The sequence below is a fragment of the Melopsittacus undulatus genome, chromosome 1 (genome assembly GCF_012275295.1).
Source record: "Melopsittacus undulatus isolate bMelUnd1 chromosome 1, bMelUnd1.mat.Z, whole genome shotgun sequence".
Taxonomy (NCBI): Eukaryota; Metazoa; Chordata; class Aves; order Psittaciformes; family Psittaculidae; genus Melopsittacus; species Melopsittacus undulatus.
Genome location: NC_047527.1, coordinates 145,725,350 through 145,752,255, shown reverse-complemented (window position 1 = coordinate 145,752,255; position 26,906 = coordinate 145,725,350). Strand labels below are relative to the sequence as shown.

At 40.4% G+C, this 26,906-nt stretch overlaps 1 protein-coding gene across 1 annotated transcript in view; it reads right to left on the bottom strand.

Annotated features, from left to right (window-relative positions):
• Positions 1-26,906, bottom strand: part of HECW1 (HECT, C2 and WW domain containing E3 ubiquitin protein ligase 1) — a 248,112-nt gene that overhangs the window by 78,879 nt on the left and 142,327 nt on the right. The window contains exons 5-6 of the mRNA XM_034062430.1: positions 17,891-17,966; positions 10,229-10,398 (exon numbers count right to left, since the gene is read on the bottom strand). Coding sequence (XP_033918321.1) covers positions 10,229-10,398; positions 17,891-17,966 — 246 coding nt within the window. The remainder of the gene's footprint in view (positions 1-10,228; positions 10,399-17,890; positions 17,967-26,906) is intronic.

Below are 26,906 nucleotides of genomic sequence, written 5' to 3'. Positions count from 1 at the left end.
AGCAATTGAGAAGTGAGGATCTAGTGAGGTGAAGGATCACAGTTTTCAGATGCATCCCTCTGTTGCTCATCCCTGCCCCAACTCAAAAAGGAAAAAATCTGATAATACTGTTTATGTGGACAAATCCCCTAGCCTGGCTTACAGCACAGTCCCACAAAGAGCTAAGGCAAGCTAAGACAGGGCACAGGCTACTGGAACAAACAATACAGGGGAAGATAGGAATGACGTAATCTAAAACTGCTGCTGCCACCAAATGCTTTGAAACGTGTCCACCACCTCAGCCAATCTGGTTTTAAAAAGATCAATTTTTATTTGTTAGTAATATTTCAATAAGCTTTTAGAGAATGTGTGCATGCAAAGCTCAGGTAGGAACAAGGAGGGTGATGTTTTAGGTTGCAGGAGCAAGGAAATCCATGTGTAAAGGTTCTAAACCTGGGAGGCTTAGGGCACCTGGAGATGCTGGGATCTCCCCAGAGGGAAAGCAAAGCTCTGGTTAGTGAAAACAGTGAAAAGCAAATATATTAGATAACTTGGCCTTGATATCCCTGAGACTGGCTCAATCCAGCATAGACTTGGAGCTGGTGACATAGGTCACAATCATTTTTCCAAACAGATCTGCTCTTACTAGTATACCATTATTCAAAGAAAGCACATCTCTGCTGTGGTGTGCAATAGGAGCAAAACTGTAAGACTGCTGTTCACCTTACAGAAAGGTCAGTATTGAACTGGAAGACAACTTCTGTAGTAAGTGAATATTGAGATGGATGAAAGGATTTTCTAGCTTTCCTGCTGCCAAAAACAATCTTCACAACAGAATCATGCTCGGGGTTACTGAGGCCTGAGTTAAGCCCTAAATTGCTTGCTCTATCAAATCATGATCTAATTTTCAGAAATGCTCAGTTCAAACAGCTTCAAGTGAAACCAGTGAGCAGGATATTCTGCTAATCAGGCCCTGCAAAAATGCAAATCATCAGAGAAATACAATTCAAGTAGCAGCTAAAGTGTTAAACTCTTACTTTCTTCTATATCTTTTCAACAAGTTACCGAAGAAGATAAACCTAACAAAAGGGAGAACATTAATTCCCCATGTATATTGAAAGTTGCTTTATAAAAGTAAGTTAAATTACCATTACTGTTTCACCTGCTAAAAAACCCTCTGATAACTGCCATTTCATGACACTTACAATGAAACCAGAAGGGAATTAACTTTTAACTGAAGGAGGGTATTGTAATGTACAGCAATTTGCCATTTAATGAATTTTCTATTACACTTCTGTTGACACCTCTACTGCAAAAAAGTCTCTGTGGGGTAGAGCATGCACACACACAAGTGAAGGCTGAACTGTTCATAAGTGGAAAGTAAAACGTAGGTTAATAGAATTATAGAATAGTTAGGGTTGGAAAGAACCTTAAGATCCTCTAGTTCCAACCCCCCTGCCATGGGCAGAGACACCTCACACTAAACCATATCACCCAAGGCTTCGTCCAACCTGGTCTTGAACACTGCCAGGGATGGAGCACTCACAACCTCCCTGGGCAACCCATTCCAGTGCCTCACCACCCTTCAGTAAAGTATTTCTTCCTTATATCCAATCTAAACTTCCCCTGTTTAAGTTTTAAGCCATTACCCCTTGTCCTGTCACTACAGTCCCTAATGAAGAGTCTCACCCCAGCATCTCTATAGGCCCCCTTCAGATACTGCACCTTCCTGTGTTATTAGTATTTTGTCTTGTTGTACAGCTCTGAAGCAAATCAGACTCTGCTTGCGTGTTTGCTTCCATAGTATCAGGTAGAACCAAGCCTGATAGCTCTCTCCTTGCACAAGAAACACACTGACATTTTCCAGAGTAATTGTCAGCACCTAAGCAGTGAGTATGGATGCACAAAGCAAGGTGCTCTGGCATCAACCAAAGGAAATGTCACTTTCCCCTTGAACAGCAGTGCCTCTCAGATGTACAAATGCCAGGATATTCCATGCAACCTATAAAATAAAACTTTGTTCTCATTTCATCACCTACCAACCACACTGCATATGAGGATACATGAGACTGCCCTGTGACCAGCCTCTTGTCCATGATCACAGTTCCTAAATGGTTCTTGTGGGAGGTTGTTCTGATGCATAAACCAGCAGCATTTGGATAACAGCAGAAAACAGGACACATGGGAAGAACAATCCATAAAAATTTTAAGTGATGGCTAGAACTTGATGTCTTTACTTGATCCCTAATTGAAATCCAAGTAAAATGCATTATATAAAATGGGGGGGAATTCTTTCAAGGTATAACTGGATCCAAAATTTATGTATGATCTACAGCAGGCAGTAGATGAACAGCTAAGAAACAGTAAGTTAAATCTCTATTCTCTGATTAGCCCAAACCAGTAATTACCTACAATGCTGCATTAGTCACGGTGCATTACCCTGCATATCACATCAACTACTGCTTGGTACAAAATGACTTTTAAAACTTGAGATGATACATGACACAGCACACTCCACTGAAGAGATGGCAGATTGCCTCAACAAAACTGCCAAGAAATTACCATTAGGAACAACCTGTTTCTCACAGGGTGCCTGGCCCTCAAAATAGTCTCAGATGCCATCTTGTCCATGTGATATATGCCCATTTGATCCTTACCAGCTAGGGATGAGAGGGCTCCTCTTTATAGGTTAGATATAGATGAGTGGAGATCTTGGACACCCTCACAGTGAGGAGCATCACTGGAAGGATGAGGTTCTCAACCCCTGTGTCTGATCTGGAAGAATCCCAGCCTGGAAGACCCCCAGATTTGAGGCTTTGGAAGTGAGTGCAATCAAGCTCTGAGTGTTGAGCTCCAGAGGGGAAGACCTTTTTATTTTCCTCTACAAATCTCTTAGGACTGTACAAGAAATGGTTATCTGTCAGGTGGATCCCTAAAAGGAAGCTGTATGCAGAAAGTCTGAAGACAAAGAATGATTGAACATCCCTGATATATTGGATAAAACCAGCACATGTCACGAGCAGTGGTAAGGAGGCCTTGTGGAGACTGATTCCTGATCCTTGTAATACATTGGTTGTATCTGCAATGGGAGAACATGTGGTACAATGTGAATAGCTCTGGAGAGCAAAGCAGCTGGTGCTGTGCACCTGATTACCACATTCAGACATGTTGCAAGGGTTTTCCTACAAAGTAACTCCAGGCTGGTGTCCTGGGCTGAACTCCCATTATCATCTGAAAGGTTTCTGGTGCACTTCTGAAGCACATCTCATGGCTTAGTTTTCACTGAGAATAATTCAGTTCACATGCTTTAAGACTGCTGAGTGCTGTCTTTAGTGGTGAGAGCAGGAGATCTGCCTTGAAACTGCTCTCTTGAATGGCATGAAAGCAATATTGTAGATGGACCCACTGAATCATGAAGAAACATGATCTATAGAAGTCAGTATTTGTATTATTTCCTCAGTATCTTCTTCAATTATTTTGTTTTTTTGGGTGTTCTTGCACCCCTCTGGAATGATGATAGATAGGAAATAGACTTGATCTAGTAGCAAAGTCATTGCATCTCTCTACTGTCCTCACTTTAGCCATTTGTCAATTGCTGTCCCATCTGTCAGGAGATCCAACAATTGCTTTAATCCTATGCACCTAATGAAAAGATAGGAGTAGTAGAACAGAAGACAGAGACTCTATTAATTAGTCACTAAGAGAAAATCTGCATCATTATAGCACATCTTACTAGATACTGAAGAACCTGTACCAGACATAGCCTTAAAACGCCCCTGCCAAAGGAAAAGCTTTAGTTGGTATTTTCTCAATCAACAAGCCATAAGTTATTATTTCTACTTAATTACAGAAATACAGAGAAGGGAGGGAGATGGAAAAGCAAGTGTGGAGAGAGTCACATCAACATTCTTGTCTTCTTGGGCTAGCAGCGTATCATCAGTTCTGGCTCCAGCTGGTAGTAAGTCATTAGGATTCTCCTTTCCTTTACACAGATTTTACACAGCCACCTCCTACAGATTCACTCTCACAGGGACAGTAATCAGAATCAAAGCTACCTAGATCCTGCTGACACATTCATTGTCTCACACCATCTCAGTGACCTAAATGCAAATCTGATTTTACACTACTGCTGACATCTTCAAGCAAGATCTGAAAACACTGTAGTAAACACCAATGAAGAAGTTTCAGACATTAATCTGCTTTTCAGGCCCTGTTTGCTTCCAGACCCAGCAACGGTTTTACAGACAGAGATGATTAATTTTCTTAATGTGAGCAGATCTTGTGGGAGTTTAATACACAACTTACATATGGCAAAGAACGAAGGCATGTGCTTATGCTGACAGGGCAGAATACGTCTATATCCACTTATAAGATAACACAACCATTTCCAGAGCTTTAGATGAGTTTTCATAGAAAGCTAATTAATGATGATGATTAATTTCTGTGCGTTATTTTTACCAATATTATTTACATCCCTGAATATGGGCAGATCACCATGATCAGCTCTCAGAAACACTATCAAGGAAGTAGCTGAAATGAACACAGTATGCCCAGTAGCACCAATTAGACAAGTTAAGTGCAAGTCAAGTTCTTTAACAATAGTCCGCATAATAACTGGTGAAAGGTAGATAAATTAATACATTGGTGATAGGAAGAACTAGGCTCTTGATTTGGAGCTGAATAAGCTACAGAATTAAAAAGAAAATTTATTTGAGATATCCATCATACCACAGGGATGATACAAGCTGAAGCAAATCTTAAAAGGCTGTAAATTACATTTGATGGATGAAGACAGATTTATTCTTTCAGCTGAATATTTCATTAGTGGGCTTTTTGTTTCAAATACTTTATTGAAACAACTTCACTTTTAATGTACTCACCACTCTCCATCTGTATACCCATTCAAAAACCTTCTTTATGTATCTCTTCTGTCCCACATAACGCTACTCATATGAACAACAGGGTAAGATCAGAGGGAATTCCAGATTCTTAAACTTACTACAGTGCTTCTCTATGGCAATACAAAATATTACAGTCAGAAGTGTCAAGCACAGAGTCCCACTACTCCTAAAAGTCGGGACAGGTCTACACGTCCTCTGAGAGCATCCTGGAATTCAGCACTGACTGCAAGGTGCCAGATCCAATGCAGCACCTTATGCATGGCACAATGTTTGTTTGCTTTTTCCTTGCACTAAGAGGGATGCACAATATGTGGTGCTCTACTAAAGTTGAATTCAATCCTTTCTAATGAACTTCTTCAAAGTTGGATAGCGCCTTCGGCAAATTGGCTTCCTAGACTGCTTCCTCATAATTGCTAATCCCTCAGATTTCCTCTGTACTGAAGACAAGGAATAAAAAAAGTCTTTGCTGTCTATTTCACATATTGTACAACACTCATCATGAATTCTCTCTGATGGCTTACATAGTTTTGCAAGATGTCTCTTACTCTATTAATGGCAAATTTCAGCCCTAAAACATTAGAAATTGAAAAGAACTTCTGGATAAATCAAGTGCAAACAATGCTTAAAGAGTCAGGGTTTTTCTTCATCTCTTACTAGCTCAGCATAGACTGAGCATATTTGAGCACTCTCATGAGCACTCATATACAAGGTTAGTAAGACTGATAGGCTACTGGGATGCAGAAGTTGCAATTAAAAAGCATTTCAGAAGAATGACACATTAAACAAGAAACCTAGACTATTTTTTCACACCATAACTAATTCCTGGAGAAACTGAAGCTGTCTTGGGCTTTCACACTTCAATCATCACCAGATATTAAAATAACTACAGCTGTAAAATCACAGCTTTTCTGAGTAATCAAATTATGTTTTACACCTTACCTGACCATGTGTGCAGAAATGTTACACAGTGAAGCTACCACCCACAAGGGTCCACTCAGTCCCAATGACACCTTTAGCAAATTCATACTGAATTCAGGCTCTGGCTTTTACTGCACCTATACTGCATTTATGCTTAGGTGTAAAGGCCTCCAATTTATGCAGCTGATTCTTTTGTATTTAGCAGTAAAAGGGAGAAAAAGATATCTAAGTTAAACAATAAATAAGTAGTTCAATCAGTGTGATGTTCCTTTTTTCATTAGGACTTCTACTGAAATCATTCAATGGTTCTGTGAGCAGGACTGTCAGCATCTAGAGCTCTGAATATTAGATCAAAATTAGATCAAATATAACCTACTTTAGGTTAAATTCATACCACTGATTCAAATATATTTAAGCATCCTCACTGGTTTAGCTGTGTTCTGGAAAGACTCATCTTTTATGAAGTATCCCCTGCTTGTATCACTGTAGGTTTGTGCTATAACAGGTAGTACCCACCCTATCAGCCAACATAAAGCCTCAAGAGAAGCAGAATGCTACCATAAATCCCATATAGCATGATCTGGCTACTTTGATAGTGTCTTTCAGTCCCAGTACTTCTGAGTGGTCCACCATGCACCAGTCCAGCATCCATGATCACAGAATCAGTGCCTGACTTACAAATCTGCATCACAACAAAAGCAGTTACAAACCAGCACTCAGTCAGCTGGCATTCTTGCAGGCAGCATGCAAACCCATCACTGATGATGGCCTGCGCTAGAGAAGTCCTCTCTCCCCAAACTAACTTCTTTGGACATTCAAGCCCCTAACAGCTTCCTTTGCCTGCTTTTGTACTGGTAATCTGAAGAGACAGGTGATGTGGGAATCAAGTGCTATATTTCTGAGAGGTTGTGGGTTATCTGAGGTGCAGAGAGTACAAGTTACACACATGAAAATACTGTAATTCTGTTTATGAGATCTGACACATTAACTACTATTTGTCAAGTGCTCTTGCAACAGAGTACTGAACACCTCTGCTTATACACATCAATTAATTCACCAGTGAAACGCAGCTATCTTCAGAGTGATAAGCAGCACTATTTTTGTGCATTGGCTATAATTTAACAGGATTTGCAAAGGCTGAGGCAAAGAAACAAACAGCGAAGCTGCAGGGAGTTGAGATCGTTTTTATCCTAGTACTGGGCTCCCACTTTAAAGAAATCTACTCTTCCAGAGCTAGAATTACTGGAGTTGAAATTCAATGCATCATTTAACAGGTGACGCTTCCTAACTGCTTTAACTATGCTGGATAGTTGTGACAGCCTATTTTATAGTAATTCCACTGGCCAACCCTTGAAGCTCTCAATCCACTCACTAGTGAATGAACAGAAACTGAAGCAGCAGTTAGATCGAACTGTCACAGTTAGAGAATGTCTAAGGGAAAGTCCAGAGGCTTTAAGTACTTATCTGGAAAACCATACAGAGAATTTCCTAACTAGCTGGAGGTATGTGAACCACTTCTTAAACCACTTTGCTTGGTTGCTTATGGTCCGCAATGGTCTCTATTGCTTGTCTGAACTCTTTGTCCCTTTACTGCTTGCTGACAAATTAACCTTCTAAAAGGAGCTTCTTCCAAAGAGCGTGAGAGCAGACACATTGTCTCAATATGAATCAAAATGGGATAATGTCATTATTTTTCTAATAGCAATATTAGAAGAGATGATCAATATTCACCCATCTCAATTCTACTGGATGGAGAGAAGACTTGAGAAGTGGGCGCTTCCTTTGCATTTTAAGTCAAATCAGCATGACAGGACAACTCATCCACTAGGCTCTTGATGCTCTTTGGACTGCCAGCACAATGTCTGCTTAACCTAAGGGTTTACAGTCAAGGTATCAAGTGCCATGTGCTGTCCAGGAACTCACTCACTTCATTTAACAGTACATGTCACATGCTACTCCTCAATTAGAGAGAAATTTCCATTTCCTTATGTCCTCTTGTATTGCAAAACAGAGCAATGGAAGAATAGCTCTAAGTCAGGATAACTTCTGCTGAACAGTATTTGAACAGTCTGTGAATTTATGATCATCAACATTACATGAGACAGATAAAAAATTGCCTGAGGTATCATGGTTATTTCAATAGTTTTATTTCCCTATTCCAGATCTTTTTCACATTTAGCAGCCAAAACAAATTAAGAACGTAATTCAACAGAGAAACAAACAAAAACCCCAACCAAAACCATTAAACCAACCCTCCTCCCTCTCCCCCAAAAAAACAACGTTCCTCCCCTCCTTCTATTTACATGTAGTGACACACAACCTTAGGATTGCCTTCTGAAATAATATATTGCCTAAAATATTTTTTTTTAGGAAAACAGATAGCCACTCATCTATTTAATGGAATAGCAATGATTTCTCAGTATTTTTCCCTTCATATATTCATTTCCATCAGTGAAAAGGGTAGAGAGAAGAATAGCTACCACCACGATTCAACAATAGCTTACAGTCTTCCTTTACCCCTTGTCCCATAAAGGGACAAAGTTGAAGAAGATCAGGCCAAGGGTGTTCTGTGCAATAGAAACCAAGGTGGGTTTTCAGTAACAAAGACTTCCGAGTAGCTGATGTGCACAGACTGCAACACAAATGCATGCAGTTAAACATCTCAGCATTAGCTGAAAAGAATGCAGAAGGAGAATACGTTGGCTGTTTTAGACTCCTTAGCCACTAAGAGGCTGACAAGAGAAAGGGATGCCGCATGCTTGCGTGCAGCCAGGAAAACCAGGGGGTGAAGAGAGAAGCTGGAAGCCAGCTGTGCTCTTCTGGTTTGTGATGTCCATAATTAGGCCATTTAATTGTTTCTCCTTTTGTCTCTGCTGAGCTCTACTGGAAAAGAAGTGTCATCCCACAAACTCAGCCATCCCACATAGCCTGAGGAAAAGATGCCCTTGACATTTTATCAGGGCCACATTCTGGTTATTTTATCTTCCAGCAGTGCAAAAAGACCTTGAAATGAGAACAAATTATATCAGCTGGGGGTTGTCTTTGTTGAGAGAAGACTTCTGACTTGTGTAATTCTAAAAAGCCTATTTTCAGCCACCATCACTCTTTGGACAAGGAGAGCCTGTGTGCCATCTCAGCAGTTAAGTCTGGCTGATACAGAATGGTGGGTCCACACTCATATCCTGTGTCCTCCTTTGAGTGTTAACTCCTGGCATCCACACTTGCTGCCTGCTCGCACAATCACCCATACTGAGCATGACACACACATACAGCAGATTTCCCCTCCATGTCTGCCTGCCTCTAGGCCCGTGTCTTACACATTTCACTGAAAGATCTCTCCCAGCTCCCTGATCTTCCATGTCAGTTCCAGCTCCTCAGCTTGGCCTGGGACTCCTCAGCCAGATACTTCTGATGCTTGGAGCCACAGAGTAGTTATGGCTTGGTGGATGCCTCATGACAGGGGCTTCCACTTAATTAAGTCCTGTTAGAAGGTGTTTTTCTTCAGACTTTCAAAGTTCTACCCCCTGCCACATAAACTCCCCCCTAGGCTCACCTGTCACATATTCTGATGTGGTACTCAGCTTTCTGAACATCCTCCTCCAGGTAGAGAATTCAGTGACATTTCTGCTGTCTTTTTTCCTCCCACTTACACTGCCATGTCTATACAGCTTGACCTAATTATCCCTAAACCACTTTACAATTTGCATTTTAATTTGAATAAATCTATTTAGTCTATTTATTTACTTTTACTCTTTCCTGCAGTGAAGATGTTGGTCTGACAGAGAATGCCAGTAAATCACACTCATTGTGTCAGGCACCTTTAATTCCAAAGTGATTCCTTATTCTTTGCTGCCTGTTGCCATTCTGTGTGTAATTTAAAAACAGCAGGCAGCAATTGAACTCTCAGATCTCATTAATACCTCCTAAGCCCTTCCAACAAGAAGCAGCAGACTAGAGAGTATTCCTTCAAGGTGATGGGCAAATGTGCCAAAGTTGCTTTTAATTTATACTGCCACTGACACCTTTCAATCACATAGATTCTTTTCATTTGCTTGCTGTACTTGTTCTGCTTTATATAATGTCTCCTCTCAGTGTAAGAACACCATGCCAATCTAGCAGCAGCCTTTCAGGCTATCCAAGTGTATTTTTCAATTCTGTTTTATGCCTGCCTTCAATAATTAACAACTTCATAAATTACAGCCATAAAGGACAACCTATACTGCAAGTTTTAAAGTAACAATCATCTTTGTAACGAGGTAAGCCTTTTGGTTTAAGACAAGAAGTCATGAAATGCATCAAGCACAGTTGGGTCAACAACTATTTAGCCAAGAAAGGCATTAAAATAAACCCTAAAAAAAAACAAATAGAAAGATATTGTTTGAGTTATTTCTTGTAGTAAGAAAAGTCAGCTCAACACTCAAAGTGCTTACCTCTCCTTGCCAGACTGGGTTAACAGTATTACACATGATCTTAGATCTCTTCTCCTGTCCATGGTGAGGGAGTGCTGGGAAGATGCTATGTTTTCCTGGTTGGATGGAAATCTTCAGATAAGGGTCTGGATTGAAGAACATTCCTTTCTTCAGACCAAAAGCCTGGAAATCTGGAAGAAAGTAAAAAAACTGATTATTTTTCACATTCCAGGTAGCTCTCTGGGATGTGAGAAAAAGCATAAGGAAACTGGTAAGGAATTCAAGTAATATGGCAGGGATATGAAAAAACTCACTGCTTCTTGTGAGGTAACATAAAGCCAAACCACTATGATTTTCTGATTTACGATTTGCAAATGATTATATAATGAAATTGCAAGTTTTATAACCTGATTTTGCAGTGTGAGCTGGCTTCTAAATAAGGATTCATGCAACTTAAATTAAGTGTTCTGCTGATTTTGCTAAGGAGCTAAGCACTTGCTCAGCCTGACTCGAGCGGCAGGACTCCTCTGAAAAAGAGATCCATTCGCTTAGTCACACAGACATGGCATTCAGTACCCAATGTATGTCAATTGTCCTAGATATCTGTTTTATCTTTCTACAAATCTTAGCTTTCAGACCACTTTTTTTTTTCTACAGGAGAAGTAATCTTACATTTTTTCCTCATAAAGCATTTCCTTCCCTGGATGAGTTAACTTTACCTGTAGTAACTTAGGAAAACTTTTGTATATAATGTTCAGATTCTAAGCAGAGCTTTCTAGCTGCAGAACTCCCAAGGAACATAAGTTGTGCAGACAAAAAATCCCCAGGCACTGATTTTGAAGCTTACACATTGTGTTCTGAAGACAGGCATAAAGTCCATTATGATCTGTCCCTGTGAACCAATGAAGCACAAACCAATCTACAAGTATATCATTAATTTTGGCTCAATAGCTATAAATGAAAGCCTCTGATCTTATTCCAGATGCATTTTCTTTGGAATATATAAGCACTTATTCCTATTAGCAAGTTCAGTAGCTGATTTATTTTCCACCACTTTCTGCATGGATATTCTTCTCTGTTTAAAGCTTTATTTCGCATAGGGCTATATGCACTGAACTACATTCTCTTGTTGTACTGAAGAGATAAAGAGTGTAAGATAGTTTTCAAAACTGCCTAGATAAATTACATAAACATTCAATTTAAACACTTGTTTTTTTCTTTTAGGCAGGTCTTCAAAACATTAATTTTCACAGTTTTTAATTGTCTTCCGATTCAAAACCCAGTTATTCTGGCAGATTGCGGGAGGCTGTGTAAAACCCTCCAGGCAGATATTTTGGATGAATCTACAAATCATACATATTCCACACCAACACCAGTATTTTCTTCCCAGAAAACAGCTGCATCAAGAACAGGGATAAGGTTCACCCAGTTGTATTTTGCTTCCTTAACATATGGTAATAGCCAACACAACAAATGGTTCAGTTTTGTTCTGGTTAGTTTTAATCATCTATTCCAGCACAGAATTCATGTTGCACATATTCCAAAGCTGTTGGACAGATGGTCCTGAACCAGATTGTATTTTAAGAGTCTCATTGTTGTGACATTCTCTAACAATTACCAAAAAAAATTGACACTATCACTACTAATCGCCTATGTCAAAGTACTCTGGTGACTGTATGTACTTCCGTGGTCCTAGAAACACTCTCCCACAAAGAAAACTATCTGGTTCCGACTGACAACACTGGTTTGTTTTTTTCTCTGAGTGTATAATCTCCGTGTAACCAGCACGTATCTCATCTATCAGCCCTGCTGAAATCCTATATGGCAAACTCTTTTGCTTTGGAAGTTATACTGTTAGAAATGAATTCCAGAAATAGAAACTAAAACTTGCAAAGGCAGTATGAATGACAAGACGCAGCAGTGTAATAGTGTCAGGCTGCTAACATATGAGAGCAGAGAAAGACCTCTGGGATCTTATTTTCTTTCTCTCTGATGTTTCCTCAAATGAATCTGAAACTGAAATATTTATTGCCGGATATGTTTCTGATTTTTCTTTTCCTTCAAAGAACGACCAGACTATCCTTGGATACCACTGTGCAAAGAAATGGGCCATTGAGACGGAAAAGAATACCTAGTACTCAATCATGTACACTTACATATTATGCATCATAAAGAACATGCATATTATGATGACCTACCAGCCTCTTTCCAGTTATGGGAATTAAGCACAGCCCTGAAAGTGAAGATACTCCTATGCTCAGTTAGGAGTCTAATTTTTGTATTTGGATGAGAAAAAAATAAGTTAGCTAAGTACACAACAGGAAATTTTGTGTAATTGTCTTGCTTTAGTTGCATAATAGAACAGATTTTGTAAAACTGGCAGTTAGAAACTTCAATTTTTAATGTCTAAGCACACATAGGGATAGCAGAAATAGCTTTCGCAAGGAAAAATATCCCAGTTGTACTTACATATCTCCCTACAAATTCTCAGCACCATGAAAAACAGAGCATCAAGACCACAAAAGCTCTGAATAAAGCTAGATGAGCATCTGCAGATACCCCGAAGCCATTCATTTAATCTGAAGTGAAACCTATAGATGCTGTAACTTGTAACCAATGGTTCAGGTACTCTCTTACCACTGCTGTGTAACATTGCAACAGAAGAATCCCAGCTATTGATTTCAGTAAAAGGCTCTGAAGATACTAAAAACTGATGGTTTGAGTTTAGCTGAATTTAAATCTTTGCTGAAACCAATGAATTCAGAATGCTTGGACGTGTCTTGCTGTACACTGTAGTTTTATAGAGTAATTCTTGGAGGCATACGAGGAAATGTTACCAACATAACTCATTTATGCTTTGCAAAGGTCCATTTTCATCCAATCTCTTAAAAAATGTTATTAATACACCATATGTCAGCTTCCCACTTACTCATAAATCACACTTCGGCATGAAAGAGTTTATATACAGCTAACAGTTTAATAGTGTCAGGCCATCCCTCATGAAAAACAACAGAAGGAAGGAATTTAGGCAGAGACACAGCAACCACAGACTCTTTCACTGCTGCAGACTTTCAGTAAGTACATGCATCCTAATCCAGCTAGGCACACTTCATTGTAGAAATATGGCTTATACTAATCTCGACATTCTGATGCCCCCAAGTGAATTATGAATTTGCTCAGTTTTAGGGCTTCGCTTCCTTATAGGTTGATCTCACGGTGTCCCAATGAGACCTAAGGAACCTTTGTTCTAGATCACTTGCATGCATGTAGCCTCTGCCCCCCTAAGGCGAGCCACAGACTTCCCTGTCTGCCTTGTAAAGGATCATTCTGCAAACCCGTCTTCCATGCAGCACCAGAAACTTCGAGGCACTGATGACTGGATAGTGATGGACACTCTATTTTAGTGGCAATTTGGAAACTAGCATATATTTATCAGCAAAATCTGGAACCAGGTGAGAATATCAACTGCAGCAGACACAGTTAGAACACATCTGCGTTTTACCATGTTTAATTTTGCTTCAATACAAGTGATTAGGCTTTCAGTAGTAAGCTAAAGTTGTTAGAAGCTGTTCTCCACAGGAATAAGAAGCTTTTGCCAGCAGCTATGGAGGAACTTTCCTAGAAAGGCTATTTTGTGCAGTTTATAAATGTGTCTCAAGAAGACTGAGTCCACCTCACCTCTTGATGGTGCATGTTTTGGATTAGGACGCATGTACTTAAAATTATTGAAATCTGCAGCAGTGAAAGAGTCTGTGGTTGCTGTGTCTCCACCTGAATTCCTTCATTCTGTTGTTTTTCATGAGACATTGTTGAACTGTTAGATGTATATAACCTTTTCTCAACAGCTAATGTGAACAGCTTAACACAGCGAGGGGGAGGTTTTATCACGGCAAGCAATTAACCACTGGAGCAAAGTACCATCTCTTGGTATCCTCAGACTTCATGCCTCTGTGAGATATATCTGAGATAAACTCACATAAAGCTCCACACCATGGAGCAAGGTGTTATACAGGATAATGGAGCAATTGAATCAGAAGCCTTTTGAGGCCTTTAAAACGGATAATTTAGAGACTGCAGTACTCTGTAGGTGCACTAGAGATGGCGTGAAATCACCTCACCTTTGCACAAGCTCTGATGGGTAAGAAAAAGGCTAGTGATTAGAAACTCCAGTTTGTAAGGAATACGTCTGGGCAAGTTAGACTGAGTGGGAAAGAAAGAAGAAGAGGCAGGTTTATAGCAATATTAAACAAGATTTGGTGTCTACAACTCCTGTTACAAAGTCAGTCACCAGGACTGCAAAGAGTGGTTGGAAGGTAAAGTGTGTTATATACCTGCATTCTGATCAAGCATTTCTTGGTAACTACTACTGTCAAAGTGACCCTTAACAGACCTAATGCTATCTTCAGTTGTGATTCATACTCTGACTTCTATAAACTGACAACTGATGTTACCTGAATGCCTGGTCTGAATCATAGAATGGTTTGGGTTGGAAAGGACCTTAAGATCATCTGGCTCCAACCCTCCTGCCACGGGCAGGGACACCTCACACTAAACCATGTCAACCAAGACTCCATCCAACCTGGCCTTGAACACTGCCAGGGCTAAAGCATTCACAACATCCTTGGGCAACCCATTCCAGTGCCTCACCACAGTCACACAAAAATGACTCACGTTTCTCACAGAGGTGTGATGAGAATAAACACCTGAATGTTTATGAAGTATTCAGATCTTCTGGTCATTTACTCCACAAGAACACTTACAAATAAAGAGTATGTAAACACATGAGATAGGTGAAATATTAAAGCTTGGAAAAAAGTTGTCTGATGCAACATACAGCTAGCAGGCATATCATGCAAACCTCATGATAACACTTTCTAAATATACCAGTCAACAGAACGGTTTCAAGGGCTTTCAGCAAATGCGTTACACTGCTGCTAAACCATGAGCCTTCACTGAGGTGGCTGCTACATCTTGGGAAGCTTAGCACATTTCTTCTTTCTGTGCTTCATGTATGAGAGCTCTGACACTTTCAGCTGCCTTATCAGAAGTGTGACATTCACTGGTAACAGCATAAAACTCATGTTGGAAAGTAAATGCTAAGTGACTGCATAGCTTTCCTTAAAGACAGTATTTAATCTAGATAGATCATGTTTACAAGATTTGTCTTGGTATTTTTAATAACAAAAGCTATAATAATACAGTCATCATATAAACAATTAAGAGGCTTAATCATAGGAAGTTATCTTCTTTGAGAACCTATTAATCTGAACTAACCTTTCACAGGACCAACTTCCAGTCTCCAAAGAAGCAAAGACTTAGAATACAAACCTCCTACTGACCAAATGCAAACTCTCAGCTATTTCTATTCTCAAGAAGTTACCCATCTCCTTGTGCCTTGAAGCATCAGTTTATAAATTTTGCCTTTGCTTGACATTTTTATCTTTTCTCAGGCAAAATTTCCACTGAAAACAGTTGGGTTTTGTCCAACCAAATACTCAATAAAACTACAGAAAGAATAAAGCACTTTGTTACCAAATAAACTGTTTCTGCACAGGTCACATTATCACAGGGCCTCACTGGAGTGCCTAGGCAGCTGAGCAAGCCATACAAGTCTGCTGAAACAGACTGATGTTGTTCAGCATTTCTTGGGATTTGCTCTACTTCGAGATTTGTCGTTCCCATTCTAATAACTTATTCTTTTAAAAACTGCTATGGTAGAAGGCATAGCTCTTCTCACATTATTCAGATGACAAACTGTATAGGGCACAATGGCTCTGTGGTAGTGCAGCAATGGTTCCTGGTCAGACTAATGGGCTTACACTTGTTATTTTTTCCCCTTAATTGCAACTAAATCAATCATAATTTGGAAACTTAACTTCTAAGTAATGACACTGAAGGTGATAGTACACTAAAATATAGATATTGAAATGGAGAAGTCTATATGAGCTGACAATGACAATAAAGAGGTTATTGCTGTGACAGCAGTGCAAGCTCAAAGAAATCCCAGTTCACTCTGATGCCTCCGGAAGGCCTGGTTTGATTTACCTTTTATTAGCTAGCATAACAGATAAAGGAACAGCAATAATTTTACTTTGAGAGAGACAACAACTTTTTTCTTGCAGTTGTATTGATTAAGTAAGAAAGTAATAAATAAATTCTTGTGATGCATTAATCTGTTCATTTCAGAACTGAGCCATCTTGGTAGCAAAGATTGTTGATATAATAACTGTTAGCTCAAGGCCTTTCAAATACCTGGCTGTGATGATGCTATTAATATGGATGTGACAGAAATGTAAATGAATCGCTACTGAACCATTAGAATAAGATATCCCAAATGTATTACAAGGCATAGTCTTTGTATACTTTGAATTAAGCTGTAAATTAGATAGTTTAGTTAATAAAAGGGCCCACTGAGACAACATTATTTAGCAGTCTCACAGATTATGACTCTTAATATCTCTTGGTCTACTAGGCTAAAGAACCTGAGAGAATGAAAAAATGTCACTAATTCTGAGCAATATTTCTATATAAGATTATTTTAGAACATTAAAAAATTAACTCTACTCCTTTATTTCTGCTGAGCTAAACCTGTGGGTTTATCAAATTGAGTAACTGGGTGGATGCCCAGTGTCCAACCTGGGAAAAATAAGTGTTAAAAGGGCCCCATCTAAAGTCAGTCCAACTTGCCATAAAGCATAAATAGCCTCTCAAGAACCACACTGGATATCTAGTTTGGAAAAGCACAGACTTGCACTCTTAATATTGAAGAGATACGGAAGACTTCAACACAGCTTGGAGGGAAACTTGAAATAAATCACATGGCCAAACCAATCATGTAATGGGATGCTGGCCAGATGGAGAATTTTAAACAGAAAGGCCTAAGTTTGTAAAAACGCTGATCAAGGGACACTATTTTCTCCTCTGTACTACTTCCCCCAAGAATTTCCAAGTCATATTCAGGATTTCTGTTTGTTTTCCAGGAGCTAAACCCCACGGAAATGAAGCAGCACTCATAAAACTTCAAAATGAGAACCTTGCTCACAACTATTCTCTTTTGACAAACTGCTTTTTTTTCTACACAAGTGATTTACAAATTGTTTTTACCAAAGCCAAATCAAATGGTCCATAGCTGCTTCATGGAACCACAGTAAGCCCTTAAAACCTGCAGTGATATGCCAAGTAATGGGCTAAGCATTCTTCAGAAAATTTAGAGGAGAGCAGTCTTCTGGCTCAGGAAGTCTGAGAGTCCCTTTTGAGCAATACAGACAAGCTTGTGCACCCAGGCACATGGATTTGCCTCAGGTCCAGGCCAAGACAGTGGAACATGCACTCCAGGAAACAGAGGACTACCACAAACCATATTTTGCTCTATAAGTAAAGCGCATGTTTTTGATCTTGTTTTCCCTACATGTATGGCACCACATTTAATTGTAAACAGGAAAACCTGATGTGGCTCCAAAACTGTACTTCAACAAGACACTTGAACACATAACTCTCATTGAAGGAAGACAGTTATGTGACAACAATCACACTGTCTCAGCCTCACTTTTAGAGCAACAGGGAGAAATCCATGCATAAATACATACATATGCATATACATAGACACACATGTACATGAAAAGCTTTAGTAACTGCAGTTTACCACTCTCTGGGCTTAGGACTTGCACTTCAGCAGTGACTTACCTGACAATGAAAAACTTATCAGTCTCCGACTTCCTTGTCCCTGGACTGCATCTTCATTGGTGATGCTTTTAAAAATCTGCTGGAAGAAAAACGGTGGTGAGAGTGTGTATTCTCCAGTAACTCTTGAACAGACAAATAGCTTAATAACTGTCTTTTTAAAAGATTCTTAGTTTTACAGCTAAGAATCAATTAGATGACCACTAATCAAAATTGTGTTTTTATCCAGCTAATAATTTAACCACTAGTGGCCTAAGTTATCCCTTCCTGAAGGCTTTTCCATAAGAACATAGAATGATACAAAAATACTACTATAATTTTAGTATAGCAGATTTACTCCCAAAAAGGAACTGCTTTTTGGTAGAGAAACTGCTATACTAAAATTACAGGAGATAAAAGCAGTGCGTAAGCATGGGGATGTAGCACCCACCTCTAGAAACAACTTCTGTCTTTGTAACAGCTTATTACTGCCATAGAAAAACTTGTTCCAGAAAGTTTATTACATACAAGTGAGAAAGATTTCTTAAAGTTTACTGTATGCAAAAGCATTGAGAGTGATCTGGGGGGTGGAAATCAATAGATGACCTTTTGTACTCCACAGTTTAGGTTCTAATGTCAGTCTTTGGCTCAACAAGCTTATTAGTGGGTTTCTGCTGTGCAAATTGGGACCCTGGCTACCTTCTGGCTGTGATCAGAACTGGGAAGGCTTCGAGCATGTGTCTGGGGCATCAGCAGAACCCCACCATCAGTAGTTTTCACCACTGTTTGCCTGAACAGAACAGAGAAGATGCTATTGGGAATCAGGCTCCAAGTTCAGAAGGGAGATAGTGCTACTACTACTTCCTACTGACTTTGGAGTCAAACCAAGTGGTGCTCTGTGCCCAGGAAGCTGCAGCTTCTCACCACTCTTGTCATTTGGCTTTCAGGCAAAAAAGAAAACCAGCGTTTATGCAGTGAAGTTCCAATTTCTGCCAGAAACAGTAACTGAAGTCCCACTCAGCTGTGACTCACTGCTCAGTATATTAAATATTGTGTATTCAAGCTTAACTTAGAAAACAAGCTGCTCTTTGCCCCCAGAGAGCACAAAACCTGGGCAAGGGGGCACTACAGCCCAGCTAGCAGGGATTAAACAACATGCACAGCTGGCAGGTCAAGGCACAGATGAGGCCAAGATCATAAGTTGAATTTAGACACCATTATAAAAAAGTGGGCTCTATTAGACTTGACTGTCACAATCATTTTGTTCCTCATAGACTATTTAAACAGGAAAAAGGATAGTGAGTAGAGTAGGACTATGAGCAAATTCCAGTGGAAACATCCCTATTGGATCACAGCTAATTAGTTGCAATTGCACTTTTGGCCTTCTCAGCTAAGCAGGTTTCAACTTACTCACTGACACCACCACTGATTTCTGGATAGGGACATGTTTAAATCAGGATATTGTATGTGACTAAGAGAGTTTGATGAGAAGAGCTCAGTAACCTTTACCAGCCCAAGGTGTGATCACGCCAAGAAACGACGACATTTCTCTGTCAAGATGTATTTTTCCTACTGTGTCACTGCCTGACATTTATTACACATTATCCTTTAATGCTTACTACTAATGGTCTTCTCAGGCTTTTGTCCAGGGCAGTAACTGGGTCAACCAACACAGATATGTGCACATTTGCAAAATGTTCTTTTTTCAGTCCTTAAATGCTTCTCTGGGGTTTTAGATCTGCCATGAATCAGTATGAATAGTTTAACAATCTATGCTTTGAACAGACTGGGGTGGATCTGATGGAGTCCAGCCTGTTCCAAACTTTAAAATATGTTGCTATTAAATGACCCTTTTAGGGCCATGGCTACATCAGTAGATTGTACTGAGACACTAGAGTATTGCCAAAAATCCTAATAGAGACAAAGCATCATCAGCATGGCCAAACCTATACAGGCAAAGTTTGACATTATACAAAGAGAGTAATCACACATCCAGCCCTATAACAACAACAAAGGATCCATCTGTTTTGTGAAGCATTGTCCCATGTTCCTTGTCTTCCAGTGGTCTGGTGGCACTGGTCTGCCACTCTTCCCACATGTATGTTGCCCCTTCTCATCCACAGTACAGATCCTCAGGCACAGCAGGGAATGTGCCAGAGGGGGGTCAAGAGCAGGCAGATATCATATGTCAAAGGAAGGAACAATTATGCATGGACACACTCAGTGAAGGCTATTAGGAAGGTCAGGAAAGTGATTATACTTTAATACTGGCATTTGGAGTCCGAAGGAATGGAGGGGGAAAAAGAGAGAAAAATCTCCCAACAGAAGCCTCCCAACAAAAGCCTGACTTTCTGAAAACAAAAAAGCTATTTGCCGCAGTTTGGTTTCACTAATGCAATACCAGACTGTCCCAGTAGTGAGGACAAGGTTAACAGCACTTAATGCATGGCAGGACAAAGGAGGGTGCGTGGTTACCAATACTTGCCAGCCACCATGCCAACTGGGATTCACAGTGTCCTGAGGATTGGGATGGGGAAGCGCACAAGCTCTTCTTGTTTGCCATTTATCATGAAAGAAATCCAGGCTGATTTTTGTGGCTACAATATAATTACATCCAGAGTTTTGTCACTGTAAGTAAGCCTTGAATTCAGTCACTGGGAGATAAAATCCCTCTATCTTCTCAACTGCCTCTTAAAATATAGCTGACAGAAAGACAACATTGATCTTCTCACTTGACATCCTATGGACTTGAAGTCCTTGGTACGAAAACGAACAAATGTGATTTTCCTTCAATAACTTTGGTGTTCCTTTATGCCCTTGAAGTGAGAGCTCAGGCTGAATTAGTTTATATTTTCAGCTTATAATTTCAAGTTTGCACATTGTGCAACCCAACCTTATTATTTTATGAGTCCTGCTGATAAGAAACAGGATTAAAATGCTTTTATTACATGCTTCTATCCTATCAAGACATGAAGACATGGGAAGTGAGCTGCAACTTCAAGCCTAGCTGAATCTCTCAGAAAACCAAAGGCTTCCTGAAGCAGCAAACCTTCTTTTGCTTTCCTTGCCTGTATCCACACCTGGTGTCAAGGCCACTGATGGGAGCGCATGTACTCAAGCAGTTAGAGAAGTATGAGCACTTCCTTTAAAGTATTCTCCAATAAACACACACTGTAAAATCTTCTGGTCTGCTCACAGTTCCCCAACCACACAAACATGGCAAAAGACAATGCCAGACCCTGTGAAACATGGGGAGGTACTTGAGGCCAGATCCAAGCCTCTTGGGACTTGCTGAGCTCAGGAAAAGGTTCATGTTTGGTAGCACATTTCATTTTTTCACTAGAGAGAAAAAAGAAGAGAGAAGGAGACAACTGAAAGCTAAAAATAATAAGTCTTGTCCTAGTATCACTTTTCCTTGTGAGTAGCTCCTGCAAATGCTAGAGGGAAGTTATGTGACCCTGAATGAGAAAGAAGGCAACTTCACACTAGCAAATGGAGCCCTTGAGACTTGCTTCCTCTTTAGCCATGGCATGTGTTATAAAACATCACAAAAACTTGAGGAACCCCAGAGCACTAGAGTCCATCAGCTATTGCTCAGGCAAAATTCCAAGTGCATCACCAAAAATTTGTCTAAGCAGAAGATAAGAAACAGAAGCTCTCACAGCTAACTAAAAACATCTACCAAAAAACCTTTACCCTTCACCCATCTGCATGGAACAGTAACAATGATAACATTCTTGCTCCTGGATGTAAACTGCTTACAGTGTACACCTGGGCTACCCCTACTAAGCCTCCATGTACCTCTAGGTTAAGATGAGGCAAATACTGTTGGACATATGTACAGTGCGAAGTAGGTCTGGAAGAAGCTGCAACCATGCCTGCCTGGTGCTGCGCTTAGAAAATCTGCTTTTGGGTACCACAGTGATCAGTAATAGTGCAGCATGCTGATAAAAGATGGTTTGCACCACTAACTCCCTTTAGCATGTTTGTATATTGTGTAGCCCAACTTAGTCAATCTAAAAGTCCTGCTGATATGAAGCAGGATTAATACGATTTTATTACATGGTCTCCCATTGGTAGACATGCACAGCTGACAAATACAAGCACTTGCTCCTTTTCCTACACACAGCACAGAAGAACACTGTCACAGAATCACAGAATCCCAAGGGTTGGAAGGGACCTCGACAGATCATCTAGTCCAACCCCCCTGCAAGAGCAGGGTAACCTAGAGTACATCACACAGGAACTTGTCCAGACAGGCCTTGAATATCTCCAACATAGGAGACTCCACAACCCCCCTGGGCAACCTGTTCCGGTGCTCTGTCATGCCTCAGTCTCTATGCTCTCTATCAGTAGCTTCTACTGCAAAGAATGGTAACATTTAATGATCATAAGGGATGTAAACTATCTCATACAGGCCAGGATTTCTTATATTTAAACCAGAGGAAACTGCAATGATATTAAAAACAACACTGCACTGTTTGTATTTGTTTCCTTTATACAGTGAATATCATGGATATGGCCTAATGGTCAATCCAATCAAGTTCCAACTTCAGAAGGTGCTAATTAAAACCTAGAATATTTTACACTGACAGTGCAGACTGTAACTACAGTAATAGTTAATGCAGATTAACCAGGTACTGCAAACTGGCAAAGCTCTAGCCTGGACTATACTATCTATTCACAAGAACTTCTTTTTAAAATAACACACCTAAGAACATATGAAAGTATTCAGATGGATCCTCACTTCTAAGCAGTACTATCCAAATCTGGACGGATGATTGAAGTGAAAGAACACTAGAAGCTACAGCAGTGAAGCAACAAAGTATTTTCTGTTAGTATATACCAGCTCTGAGAATGAAAAGCAGTAGATGAGAGCACTGTGAAAAGGGAAGGCTGTAACCTGTGCTTGATTCAAATCACAAGTGAAAAATAGCATCAACTCAGCCCCCAGTTGTGCTTCAGCAAACAAAAAGTATTGCTAGATGTGTCAGAGGTAAATATGCGGTGTTCTGGAGCTGGGGGAATAGACAGGCTGTCCAGTAACTACCTGCACCATGCTTGCTTCAAGCTCCAGTTATCTGTTCTCTGCTTTTCAAGAGCACTACACCTGCCTGCAGATTTAAAGCAAACTAAACAAGGTTAACAGCTTGAATTCAACGGTCAAGAGCAAAAGAAGCAGTTTGATGCTTTGGCCCTGTCTCTTTCCATCTGTTTGTATCCCTTAGCTCCTCTGAGATGTAAGACAGGTCCAAAACTGCCCAGTAGAATGCAGGGTTCCAGTTTTCACTCTGCATAGCTTTGCTGATGTCAGTTTAAATCACCTTGGAGCTACTGTTGTACATGTGTACATGGCACGGGTGTCAAGAAGTTGCTCCACCCTAACCTAGTTCTCTTGGCTTTTACAGTTGCCCTCTTTATTACACTGAATTCTTAACATTAGGACAACTCTCTCAGCAAGTGAGAAAAGGCTCACAGCCTTTCCTTTCCCACAGCTCAGCAGTGAAGCATCTTTCCCGAGTGAAAGAATGTAAGACATCATTCCAAGTACAAGCTTCATGTACTACCATTCTCTTCAAAGAAGGAATTCCTCAGTAGATCTGTAAATGGGTGAATACTCCCATTTCCTTCCAAGTGCTGAATTTAAAAAGAAATGTTTTTGGGGAAAAAAAGTGACTCAGTAGATAAGACACTAAATAAATGCTTCCTTTTTCTCCATCACTTGACTTCTGTTACATCTTGGGAACACAGGGCACACTGGGATGTAAGGAACAAATCATGAAAGGAGCAGACAGAGTTCTGAGCCTGTCACTGGCAGAATTAAGGCTATAATCCCAGGCACCACTTTGAAAATCTAGTCCTAATTACTGGCAGTGCTTCAGCTATAACCCTCACTCTGTTAACAGAATTATCCAGCTCTTGAATGCAATATATTCCACTTATCCTGTTAGCTGGTTAAGCCACTGTGCTGGCACAGGACTATCCTTCTATCAGGTGCTTCCAATGAGCAGTCAGTTGCTCCAGCAGCAGCCTGACTCCCTGCTGGGCTCCCTGCAGCTGACTCATATCCCTGAAGGACTGTGGCCACACACACACAGGGTCTGCCTCATGTGTCACAGTCAGCACTATTCTAGCCTTGTAATACACCATCTCTCAATGCCATTCCCTAATTAAGAGGAGAATTTGCCCTTTGTGGGCATACAGCAATTGCCCTCTGCCTCACAGAATCACAGGATCATATAATGGTTTGGGTTGGAAAAACCCTTAAGATCACATAGTTCCAACTCTCCTGTCATGGGCAGGAACGTCTCACCCTAGGCCATGTTACCCAAGGCTCTGTCCAACCTGGCCTTGAACACTCCCAGAGATGGAAAATTCAAAACTTCTTTAGGCAACCTGCTCCAGGCCTCAGCACCCTCACAGTAAAGAACTTCCTTATACCTGACCTGAACTTCTGTTTTAGTCTGAGCACTGCTCATCTTGCAGCTCTGTTTATTGATTGCTCCATGGACTGCCAGGAGACAGAAGTTTTTCATTCCAAAAAAACTGCTCTCCTAGAAACCCTTTAAAAAGATAGCAAGAAAATGAGTAAACAGTTTCTTCCCCATTGAAAATGTATTGAATTCTTTCAGATTCTAGAGCGAACCATGGCAGCCAAACTAAATTACCATGAAAAAATCCTGCTTAGTCCCTCCAGACGCAGCTATCAACACATTTATGACAAGAGGACAGTCAATGACAGTACATACCAAGTGTATGAGATCTCCATGTTTGCATGAAGATCTTTCATATTCTCCAAGCTACTCTATGTGGGTACAATGCTATTTCAGCATAACCGCAAGCTAGAATAGCAACATTGAGAGCAACCACTTCCAATTAAAACAAAATTGAGGACTGAGGCAACAAATCAGTACCTCCCACAGAGTCCAATATCTTTTTCTTCCAAAATTTTATTAGATTTAGCTTTTTAATTATCAACAGTTCTGCCTAATAAACTTCAGCTATCCTTTGGCAGCAGAGGAGAAGCTTTGATTACATATTCTGATCTTCCTTCACTCTTTGAAACTTCATTTAAATAAACTCTTAGATTTTCAGATACTTAAACAGAGTCACACGTGCATGTGGACAGTGCCTTCTGGGTCAATGGCTGGACTACACTGAAGCAACAGCCAATTTTTCTTTATATATAGCATACTTATGGAGTGACTGCTTCCTGCAGCATACCTCACCAGCTGCTCACATGTGGGCTCTAAGGCTGCATGCTCTTTGATGCCAATGACCCTTTGAAAGCTAACAAGTCTCTCAGTAAGTCTGAAGTAGTCCAAGGATGACAGCACTTTACAGCCCCAATGTACAAAACAAACTCTGGTTGACTTAGCAGAGAAGAAGGCTCCTTGCAGTTGCTAAACAGCTTTGTGCTTCCCAGAGTTATCACCATCTAGGGAAAAAAAAAGCCTTTAAGAAAATCTGGGTTTATGATCAGATGCACATCAGGCAGCTGCCTAAGGCAGGACAGGATTGGTCCTGTAAACCTGACAGGGCCATACACAGAGTGTTAATGTGCTTAAGCACCCTGAAAACAAGACCGCTTGTAAATATTGTCCTCTCAGGAACAGCTAAGCAAGACCCTACAGCCCCCTGAAATAACTGGGAAGTTAATCACTGACAGGTGAGACAGGCCATTGGGCACTGCTTGGATCCTTTAATTCTCCATAAGACTTGTTCCCGTAGACTCCAAATTCAAACTTTTCAAGAACACATTTTGTTTGCATGGAGAACTAAAAAACTGCTGTTAACATCTTTTCTCTTTGCACTATGAAATGATGAGAGTGATCAAACTGTAGGGCATATGTAGTGAAAATATTCTAAACTCTTACATATCCATGATGTCTTCAGCAGGCAGGAAACTGTGTTAGGCAACAGTCTGTACTTCCAGACAGCCTAAGTTAGAGCTTCAGAAATTCCTCGCTCTTCTAATGCAGTTTGGTTGGAACAATATGCAGATAAGAAACACACGTGTGAGAGACAACCATATCCTTCAGCTAAGCTCTGCATGAAGAATGGCTCAATGCATTAGTCTTGCTGTCAAAGCCTCTGGACAAGAGAATCAAGTCAATGACCCTTCATGCCATACAAGCAAGAGCAAGGCAGTGAACAATGCCCATTCTTCTAAATGAATGCCCCAAACATCAAATCCCTATGAATACCATTATTTCCAGTAGTGAGTTACAGACTCTTTACTTTCAACCTTGGATTCTGCTTCAGGCAGCAATGAAGCCACTGCAGAGATTTACAGTCTGATTTAAAAAGCAGAGAAATATCTCTGCTACTTCAAGCACTCCTTGATCTCACTGAATGACTAATAAAACATTTTGCTCCACAAAGCATTTTTCTGGTTATGTTGACACAGGAAGCTGAGAAACTGCTATAGAATAACCAATGTTGGAAGAGAGCTCTTGAAGTCATCTAACCCTTCAACTTAGGACCAACTTAGAGCAGGCTGCTCAGGGCCCTGTCCAGTTCAGCTTTGGGTATCTCAAAGGATGAAGGTCCCACAAACTCTCTGGGCAACCTGTGCTAATGTCTGACTACTGTCCTGAGGAAAAAAAATACTCCTGAGGTCTAATCATAATATCCCTTATTGCAACTTGTGTGTATGGCCTGCTGCTGTTTCACCATGCACTGGGAGAAGTCTGCCTCCTCCTTCCCTACAATCTCCCACTAATCATGAAAGGCATCACTACATCCCACCTAAAACTTCCCTTAAGACTGAACAAATCCAGCTCCGTCTCTGCTACTCCTTGTATGTAACAGCCACAACCAGTCTAAAGGATGGAGCAGAGGCCAGACTCATCCTGAAAGTGACCATGATGGGGTGTTACAGCAAACTTGAAGTTTGGCACAGATTTCTGGGGGGAAGCAGCTTTTACAAAATCCAATCCTCAATAACAGCTGAATTCACTACAGCAATATGGTCATCAAAGAAAGCCTCCTGAAGGATTTGGCCTGCTGCATATTGAATGCGAAAGGCTTCTGAACA